This window comes from Lathyrus oleraceus, chromosome 3, assembly GCF_024323335.1.
Source record: "Lathyrus oleraceus cultivar Zhongwan6 chromosome 3, CAAS_Psat_ZW6_1.0, whole genome shotgun sequence".
NCBI classification, from domain to species: domain Eukaryota; kingdom Viridiplantae; phylum Streptophyta; class Magnoliopsida; order Fabales; family Fabaceae; genus Lathyrus; species Lathyrus oleraceus.
The window spans coordinates 428,511,460-428,521,729 of NC_066581.1; the positions used below are offsets into that span (position 1 = coordinate 428,511,460).

A 10,270-nucleotide genomic window follows, 5' to 3' on the forward strand; every position below is an offset into this window, starting at 1 on the left:
AGAAAGGTGGAATGCATTAATCAAAGTGACTATAAATTGCTATTATTCATAAAGGCAATGAATATTCATTTTCTCCACCACCTTTAGTGTATGACCTTTAAGCCATTATTGTTAGGTTAGTGGGATGAAGTTCTAGAGTTTCTTGAGTTACTATTGTAAGTTACCCTTTACCTATAAATATGGAGCTAATCATGAATGAAAAATCAAGTTGAATTTTGTTAAACAAACACTTTATGTGATTTTGAGAGCATTGCTTCTTTGGTTCTGGATTGGACCAAATTTTTTATCTTATTAAGAAACCAAGTTTCTTGTGGTGATCTTCACTTAAACTTATCATCCTTTCTAAATCATAGAAAGAGTGTAGCGCCCATTTCTATCATTTTCCATATATTTCTTTCTCAAGTTACTTTGTTTCAATTCTGTCCCAACTCCAATACTAAATATAATTTTGTGATCTCTCACCCATCTTATCACATTAAAATCACAAGTTTCATAAATTAGTCTAATTATGAGAAAAATGGTTGAAAAACAATATGGTTAGCCATTAGTCTTTAACCAAGACTGCTTCTGATTCTTCTTACCAGAAGATGCCTTCAGAGCGTGGTCAACCACTCTTTCAGAGGTTCTCTTAGTTAGACGTAACTCTTGTGCTTTTAGACTGTTCTACAACTCTTCAATTCTCACGGTGCTCATATTCTTAGAATATTCAATTGCTACGACAATGTAATCAAATTGAGGAGTAAATGATCTCAGTACCTTTTCAATGATTACTTATTTAGAAAGAGTCTCTCCACAAAATTTCATCTCATTTGTGATCAGAATCACTCTGAAGATGTAATCAAGTACATTCTCATTGTTCTTCATGTTGAGATTCTCATACTGCTTACGTAGAGACTGAAGCTTCACCTTATTCGCTGATGTATCACCGCCGTAGCATCTTACCAGCGTGTCCAACACAACCTTCGTCGTCATTAAATCAACGATCTTCTCAAACACATTCACATCCACACACTGATGAATGTAGAACAAAGCTTTATGATCTTTCTTCCTCATCATACGCGTTCCTTTGTGCTTCAGTTGCATCTGCTACAACCGTTCCATAACCGTCATTGACGAGATCAAGAACATCTTGAGCACCAAACAACACACGCATATGAATAATTCACCGATTTCAATTATTTCCATCAAAGACTGGAAGCTTTGTGTTCAAGCTACTATTTTCACCGTTCATCTTCTATCTTGTGCAAGAATCCACTCAGATCTCACTAAACACTCATATTTCTCAATCCCGTAGAATCAAGAAATGTAATTTTGTTACGATTTCGATCGTAAATTCAACGCGAATTCAAGAAATGAAATCAATCACACACCTCTCTTGTTTACTCGTGTTTCCTGTGATGTTTTCTATGAATCCAAACTAGAACTTTAAATATCAATTATTGATGCACAAATAAAGAATAAGATGAAGATGAAAAAGAGACATGTGAAAAAAGTTATAACTAACTTCTATTGAATGAAATTGTTAATTACACTAAATTAATATCCTAACAGAAGAATTCAGTATTTGTACACACACTCAAATTAATTCTCGAATAAAACTTAAATAAAATGCTGAAAAAGAATTCCAATCTAACGAAAACAGTTGTTCTCAATTTTAAAATTTAAAATAAATTTCTCAAACAACTTTGTTAACGGATTGCATCTACCCGGAATAGCATCCCAAGTTCATTGATTTTTGACTGTTGAGCCGAACAAATTACTCGTCATAACGTGTTGCTTTTGCTCTTACCGAAACAATGACTTTTCTTAATACTACCGTTTTCAATCTTCTTATTTTTCAAACAATTTTATTTCTAAATAACATACAATGAATAACTATGACTAAAATACAATACAAAGCCTTGGTATGCGTAACATTGTCATCAAAGATTGATTCGGAATTATAATTCCAGGGTCCACAAACAAATACAGTTTTTTTCTTTATTCTCGCTGATCGTTGTAACAGAGAAAAAAAGTGAAGATAGAAATGGCGTCTTGGAATTCAGTTTCATTAGAACTAACCTACGAATTTCTTGGCTGGTTCGCTTTTATTGCATGGTCCATCAGTTTCTACCCTCAAGTCATCTTAAATTTTCGAAGAAAAAGGTTCCTATTTCTTCTTCTTCTTCAATCATTTTCATTCTCTACCTATTCCGTTTGATTAATTTAAAAACCCTCGATTTTTCAATTTCAGCGTTGTAGGACTCAACTTTGATTTCGTTCTCTTAAACCTAACGAAGCATAGTTCCTATCTCATATACAATGCTTCTCTCTACTTTAGCTCTGCTATTCAGAATCAATATTTTCAGAAATACGGTTATGATCAGGTAACGTTCCTTCACCAATCACCAACTTGTAACTTGAACGCTTTTGTTTTCAATCTTTTATTTTACAGTTTTTTCTGAAATTCTTATTTCAGATGATACCGGTTGCAGCAAATGATGTTGCTTTTTCAAGCCATGCTGTTCTGCTGACAGCCATTGCGTTGTTCCAGATTGCAATCTATGAAGTAAAACTGATGTTTCTTCTTGTTTGAAATGTTGTTCTTTTTTTGGGGGGTGTTTTATGAGTGAATTTTCTGTTTTTCTGAACTTGGAAACTATTTTGTTGTAGCGTGGAAGTCAGAAATTGTCGAAAATTTCGATTGGAATTGTCTCGGTTGTTTGGCTGACTGCTGCAGTTTGTTTCTTTGTTGCTTTGTCTGATCATTCATGGCTTTGGCTCCTCAACATCTTCAAGTATGTTGTCTCTGCCTGTGTGGTTAATTGTGTCTATTACAGCCTTTTTGACTTTCAACTTTGCTCCGGTGATTGATTATAGATTTGTGTCGTTAAATGCATTACTCTTTTCATTTGGAATGGGATCGTTGCTTATTGTTAATGGTAATGCTAAGCTTGGAATATTGTGTATTTAGACCTACCCTTGATGTGGTGCTAAAGTCTATATTCTGGATTGTTAAGAGTCTCGTATCGGACAACATGTGGCATGAACATATATTTATAAGTGGAAGCAATCACCACCTTAAAAGCCAATTTTGTATAAATGAGTTAGGTTTAAGATCTGTTGGGCTACTTGCTATTGGACGTGAGAGGGGCGTGTTAAGAGTCTCACATTGGACAGTATGTTATATGAACATATGTTTATAAGTGGAGACAATCATCGCCTTACAAGGAGCCTATGTAAGGGGTGAATTAGGCCCAACCAACATACTATAATACGGATGATGATAGCCTGTGAATATGAGTTAGTTTTGTTCTAACATTTTTTTGAATTGATCATGTTGCAGCTCAATTCAAGTGCTTATGACTACTATAAAGTACATTCCCCAGGTTAGAATTTCCTTTGTTTTCTTTTTCTCTGCACATGATTGTTGAGTAGCATTTTTTTATAACAAAAATAATCTCCTTACAGAACCTAATTTATTGGTTGTACTTCTAAATGCATATCAAACTATTTTCATGTTCTTCTCAAAAGTCATTGTACTCAACTCCAAGTTAATATCTTTCTTTTTCTTACAAAAAATAAACAAATTAATTATTATAGAAATACAAATTGAATGGAAGGAATTAGGTGGAACCCAATTCGTTGATTCTTTCTCTCTATCTAGTAATGGAATCAGGAATCCACTAAAAGTTTGAACCCTTCCTATAGCTGTATTGATTTGAAGCATCATTTTTCTATGATTTTAATTGTGCTGGTGGCATGGAATTCTTTGAGGCAACATCATATTTGTGTCCCCAAATAAACTGTTTCTCAAAATCGAATAATAACACCAGCATAGTTTTTCACTCTTCTGTGGATAACGGATGTACTACGGATTCTGTAATAACACTTTAAAAACTTTTAAGTAGTTTATTATTAAATATTTTGTTCAAAATATGCAGTTGGTGAAGTAGCCTTAATTAATTGCTGTTTTTCCCCGAGTTTAATTATAATAATAAATAAAAGAGAACTCTACATCATTATTTCCAGCTTCTTGCTTTTCATTTAATAACTTTTGTTATGAATGTAGGTAAGCATGAACTTCCTAAGGAAAAGTACGGATGGATTCAGCATTGGTAACATTCTACTTGACTTTTCTGGAGGAATAGCAAACTATGGACAGATGGTTGTGCAATCAATAGATCAAGGTTTGTTTGTCATGAACTCGCGTCTCTGCGTTTTGATAGGTCTTCTTGCCATTTGATTCTATATTTCAACTGACATATTTAAATCGCATCTTCCTAGGTTCGTGGGTCAACTTCTATGGCAATATAGGAAAAGTGTTGCTCTCTCTGGTATGGAAAACTCTCCAAATGCAATATTTTGCATCATTCTTAAGTTTCAATTGTTTCTTCCTTTTCCATTCCATTTATTTTACATGATGTTATGGTCTTGTTCTAATTCTTTTTACTTCGATATCATTATTTTAATCTTAGATATATGCTACTCCATTTTAGTTATCAGGAAATAAGGCTTGTTAGATTTCTGTTTCCACTTTCCGTTTTTGTTTCTTGTTTTTGCTTTTAATTATAAACATGTATTCTTTGCTTTTCATTTTGTTTCTTTTTTTTTATTTTAATTTTAATGGAATACATAATTGCAGGTATCTGTATCCTTTGACATTATTTTCATTATTCAACATTATGTCCTGTATCCTGCTAAAAAACCCTACAAATTAGTGACCACCGGCGAGGATGAAGATCAAATTAGAGAGCACCTTGTCAGGCCTTCTGATGAGTCTCCACCAGAGAATGTGTGAAACTTGATTTGGTTCATAATGTATATTCAAAGGAGCATGAACATCGAATCAGAACGCCCCTTGCCAGGAATGTTGTAAAAGAAGTGAATTCTAATGTATATCACGTTTCCCATTGATTCCTATCATGATCAAAACAAGGATTTTTGTCCCATGTACCAGGAGATTCTCTTTGCCTTGACCTTCACCAAACTTTGTTGTGTAATAAGTTTAAAAAAATTATAGTATCGATCTTTATGCCAATTTATATCATAAATTTAGACCTACTTACTAGATTTCTATAGAAAAGTTTACTAAGTTCCCTACCCACCCGGATCACCATTCACTGCAGTTGGGATTTCCTGCCATTCTTGCAGTTTACTCACAATTCATCTTTTCTCTTCTTTCAAAACAACACCCAGCTCTCACAAATCCATGTGACTGTGGGTCACTGCAGGGTTTTTAATAGTGAAGTTTCATTGTACTTATTTGTAATAGTGAAGTTATATTGATTTCAATTGCTTTTGTGTACTGTTACAATCGTTCTGAGAGTACTGCTATATTTGGTGTTTTCATACGCATTATCTTTGCGAAAAATACATGTATGAAAGGGTTGGAAACTGCAATCAACGACATCAACTCACCACAGTGACATATCACGTTTAGATAGATTGTGTTGAAGCTCAACTCGGCAACTTCCAACTGTCAGCAGCCGCTTTGAATGGTAGCGTGAACACAGAAAGCTCATCCATGTTGAATTGTAATGACTTGTGTCGAAGCAGGTTGCTCGACAGAGCAATGAAGTGTTGAACCACCTAGTGTGTTGAGTAGTGTTAGCTATTTTGAGCTTTTATAATTTTTTGTTTTTATAGTTTTGGGTTTTGGCTTGAGGTTCAAGTTAACCTAAATCTATAAATAGAGGGAATAACCCTTATTTTGTAATAGAGGTGAATAGAGTATTCATAACATTGTATTCATAGTATTTTGCAGTTGCAAAGTGAATAACAAGTTTTCCACAGTTTGTGGGCAGAGAAAAACTCTGCAGAATTTAATTCTTCTTCTCCTTCATCGTTCTATACACTCTTTCTTTCTCCATTGTTCCTTTCTTTTCATTGTCATTGTATGGGTAATAACAATCTTGTTCATCAAGATTGATTGAAATTCTCCATAGGTTTTAGGGGATTTTCAACATCTGGTATCAAGACCTCCGGTTAAACGATTCGTGGGAAGAAAATCACCATGACAACAAATCATGCAAACAGGCATTTTCCAGCAAATCTTCTGATTCTCAAGAACAACAATTATGAGAATTGGTGCAAGCAGATAAAGGTTGTGTTTTGTTATCAAGATCTTTGGGATCTTGTGAAGGAAGAAGTAGCAACGCTTGCAGAAGTCGCGACGGATCAAGAAAAGGTTGCACATAAAGAATTGAAGTAGAAAGATTATAAATCTCTCTTTATAATCCATCAATGTGTTTATGCATATAACTTTGAAAAGGTTAGTGATGCAGAGTCAACGAAAGAAGCATAGGAAATTCTGGAGAAATCGTTTGGAGGCGCGGAGAAGGTGAAAGAGGTGAGGTTACAAACTCATAAAAGAACGTATGAATTACTTCAGATGGAAGATAATGAAAACATAACTGATTTCTTCACCAAGGTTACAAAACTGGTGAATCAAATTAAGGTCTGTGGAGAAGTGTTGACATCAAGATCTGTTGTTGGAAAGATCTTGAGATCGTTGACTCCAAAGTTCGACCACGTGGTAATAGCCATAGAAGAGTCGAAAGATTTGTCAAAATTGACAAAGGAAGAGCTTCAAGGGACGCTTGAATCTCATGAACAAAGAATGGCTGAAAGAGTTGTAGGAAAGTCGAAGAGTGATATGGCTTTGCAGACTCAATCGGCGAAAGAAAGAAAATGCAAAGGAATCTGGAATGGCAACAAAGGCAGAGGAGGTTACAACAATTCGACTGATCGAAATCAGCAAGAAGGAAACTGGTCGAATCAGAGAAAACTCTGGAACCAAGACAACCAAAGAGGTGGTGTTGCAGGTAAAGGAAGAGGTGGTGGTCAAAAGTCAGACAAAAGTCACATTCAGTGTTACAATTGTCAAAGGTATGGTCATTATTCTAGTGATTGTCCAGAAAAGCAGAAGAATCAAGAAACTTATGCAAAGCTGGCGAAACATGAAGAAGAAGAGACGTTGTTAATGGTTATAACAAGAGAAGAAGAGAGATTCAAGGGCCAATGGTACTTAGACTCAGGATGCTCATCACACATGTCTGGAAGAAAATATTGGTTTGTCAACATAAAGCCCTCAATGAAGAACGTGGTGAAATTTGCAAATGATAACACTCTAGCAGCTGAAGGTGTTGGTGATGTTCTGGTTATGAGGAAAGATGACAAGAGGTCAGTAATTTCAAATGTGTTATACATACCAGGCATGAAGAGTAATTTGCTTAGCATATGGCAGTTGGTCGAAAAGAACTACAAGGTGTCGATCGAAGACAAGATTATGAGAGTTCTCGACTCAAATAGAAGGTTGATCTTGAAGGCTCCAATGTCTTAGAATAGAACCTTCAAGATTGAACTAAATGTGATGGAGCATAAGTGCCTTGCAACAGCAGCCAACAGAGATGAATGGATATGGCATTACAGAGATTTGAAGAGAAGAAATATGGTTTCAGGATTACCAGAAATCGACATTCCAAACGAAGTGTGTGAAGAATGTGTGCAAGCAAAACAACATAAGAACAACTTCAGTAAGGATGCAGGAAGTAGGTCGAAGACAATTCTTGAAGTCATATACTCTGATGTATGTGGTCCTCTCCAGGTGGATTCTATTGAAGCTAACAAATACTTTGTTACATTCATAGATGATTTAAGTCGAAAATTATGGTCTTACCTGATCCAGAAGAAAAGTGAAGTGATCGAGGTATTTTCCAAGTTTAAATCTATGGTCGAAAGACAGAGCGATCAAAAGATCAAGATTTTGAGAACTGATGGTGGTGGAGAATATGTGTCGAAAGATTTCGATGCATTATGTGTGAAAGAAGGGATTATGCATGAGGTGGTGCCACCCTGCACTCCACAATAAAATGAAGTCGCAGAAAGGAAGAATAGAACCATCATGAATATGGTTAGAAGTATGTTGAAAGGCAAGCATCTAACCAAAGAATTATGGGGAGAAGTTGTGTCGACTGCGACATATATCCTGAACAGATGTCCGACGAAGAAGCTAGAAGGAATCACGCCAGAAGAATGTTGGTCTGGTGTCAAGCCTAGCTTGAGTCATCTGAGGGTGTTTGGATCTATAACAAATAGACATGTGTCAGATCAGTTAAGAAGAAACTTGATGACAAGTCGAGTCAGATGATCCTGATAGGATATCATTCTACTGGAGGATACAAGTTGTTTGACCCAGTGAATAAGCAAGTAGTGATCAGCAGGGACGTGATCATATATGAGCTTAAAGAGTGGGATTGGAATGAGAATGTCAAGAAAGATTCAGTGAGAATCTTTTGTGATGAACCAGCTAGTGAAGTCGAAAGAGAAGTTCGACAAGAAGAAGTCAGAGGTGAAGCAAGTACAAGCATACCTCGAAGAACAAGACACATGCCTGCAAGATTGCAAGAATGTGTGATTACATCAGATGATGTGGTCGATGAAGAAGGTGAGCCGGTACATTATGCTTTCTACGCAGATGTCAAACCTGTCAATGCAACTAAGGCATTGAAAGATTCGAAGTGGATGAAAGCAATGGACGAAGAGTTGAAGTCAATCGAAGTCAACAACACTTGGTCACTTGTCGAATTGCCCCAAGACAAGAAGGGAATCAATGTGAAGTGGGTGTACAAGGTGAAATTGAATCCCAAAGGAGAAGTGACTCGACACAAGGCGAGACTTGTGGCGAAAGGATTTCTTCAGAAAGAAGGAATCGACTTCGATGAAGTTTTTGCACCTGTTGCTAGGATCAAAACAATCAGGTTGGTTGTTGGTCTAGCAAACATGAACAACTGGTAGATGTGTCAGATGGATGTGAAGTGCGCATTCCTTAATGGCCCCTCAAAAGAAGAAGTTTATGTTGCACAACCAACTGGGCTTGTGAAACATGGCGAAGAAAGAAAGGTGTACAGGCTGCATAAAGCCCTGTACGGACTTAAACAAGCTCCAAGAGCTTGGAACAAGAAGATAGATGGCTTTCTAAGGGAGAAGGAATTTGTGAAGTGCAAATCTGAACATGGAGTATATGTAAGAAGAAGCAAGAATGAATTGCTTATACTATGCCTTTATGTTGATGACCTGTTAATAACAGGTAGTTGCAAGAAGGAGATCGAAGACTTCAAAGGTGATCTCAACAAGGAATTCGAAATGTCAGATCTTGGTGACATTTCATATTTACTTGGCATTGAATTCTACAAGAGTGGTAGAGGTTTGATGATGCACCAAAGAAGGTATGCAGGCGAAATTCTCAAGAGATTTGAGATGCAAGATTGCAACCCAACTTCGACTCCAACTGAGCCCAGATTACAACTGTCAAAGGATTCAGATGAAGATGATGTCGATCCAACCCAATACAGAAGATTTATTGGGTCACTTAGATACCTGTGTCATACAAGGTTTGACTTAGCATACAATGTAGCTATGGTGAGTAGGTTCATGCAGAAGCCAAAGGTATCACATCTAGCAGCAACGAAGAGGATACTAAGGTATCTGAAAGGAACTCTCGACTATGGCATTTTGTTTCTTGTAGATGATGAAGGAAAAGAATGCAAATTAGTGGGATATACCGACTCAAGTTGGTGTAGTGACGCTGAGGATCGAAAATCCACAGCGGGCTATGTGTTTATGCTAGGTGGTGCACCAGTTGCTTGGAGTTCGAGAAAAGAACCAGTAGTGGCATTATCATCGTGCGAAGAAGAATACATAGCTGCTTCTCTTTGTGCATGTCAGGCAACATGGATGGTGAATCTGGTCGATGAGATAACAACGAAGAGTCATTGAGCTATTACCATGAAGATCGACAGCATGTCATCTATCAATCTGGCGAAGAATCTGATAGCACATGGTCTAAGCAAGCACATTGAAATGAGGTTCCATTATCTTCGAGAGCAGGTAGCAGATGGGAAGATGAATATGGAACACTGCAGAACTGAGAATCAGATTGCAGACATCATGACGAAGGGAGTGCATATCGAAGTGTTCAAAAGACCAAGAGCTATGATGAATGTAGATAGCTTAGACATAATGAATTAGGTGGTGTGTTGAATTATAATTCCTTGTGTCGAAGCAGGTTGCTCGACAGAGAAAGGAAGTGTCGAACCACCTAGTGTGTTGAGTAGCGTTAGTTATTTTGGGCTTTTATAGTTTTGGGCTTTGGCTTGAGGTCCAAGTTAACCTAAATCCATAAATAGAGGGAGTAACCCTTATTTTGTAATAGAGGTGAATAGAGTATTCATAACATTGTATTCACAGTATTTTGCAGCTGCAAAGTGAATAACAAGTTTTCCACAGT

General features: G+C 36.6%; 1 protein-coding gene across 1 annotated transcript; it reads left to right on the forward strand.

Moving 5' to 3' along the window:
- The first annotated feature begins 1,800 nt into the window (after nucleotides 1-1,800).
- On the forward strand, nucleotides 1,801-5,020 carry LOC127128039 (cystinosin homolog). Its single transcript, XM_051057297.1, has 8 exons — nucleotides 1,801-2,145; nucleotides 2,234-2,366; nucleotides 2,459-2,548; nucleotides 2,653-2,777; nucleotides 3,326-3,368; nucleotides 4,052-4,169; nucleotides 4,267-4,316; nucleotides 4,625-5,020. Exons 1-8 carry the CDS (start codon nucleotides 2,027-2,029, stop codon nucleotides 4,778-4,780), a joined length of 834 nt encoding a protein of 277 aa, XP_050913254.1. The 5' UTR covers nucleotides 1,801-2,026; the 3' UTR covers nucleotides 4,781-5,020.
- The last annotated feature ends 5,250 nt before the right edge of the window (nucleotides 5,021-10,270 follow it).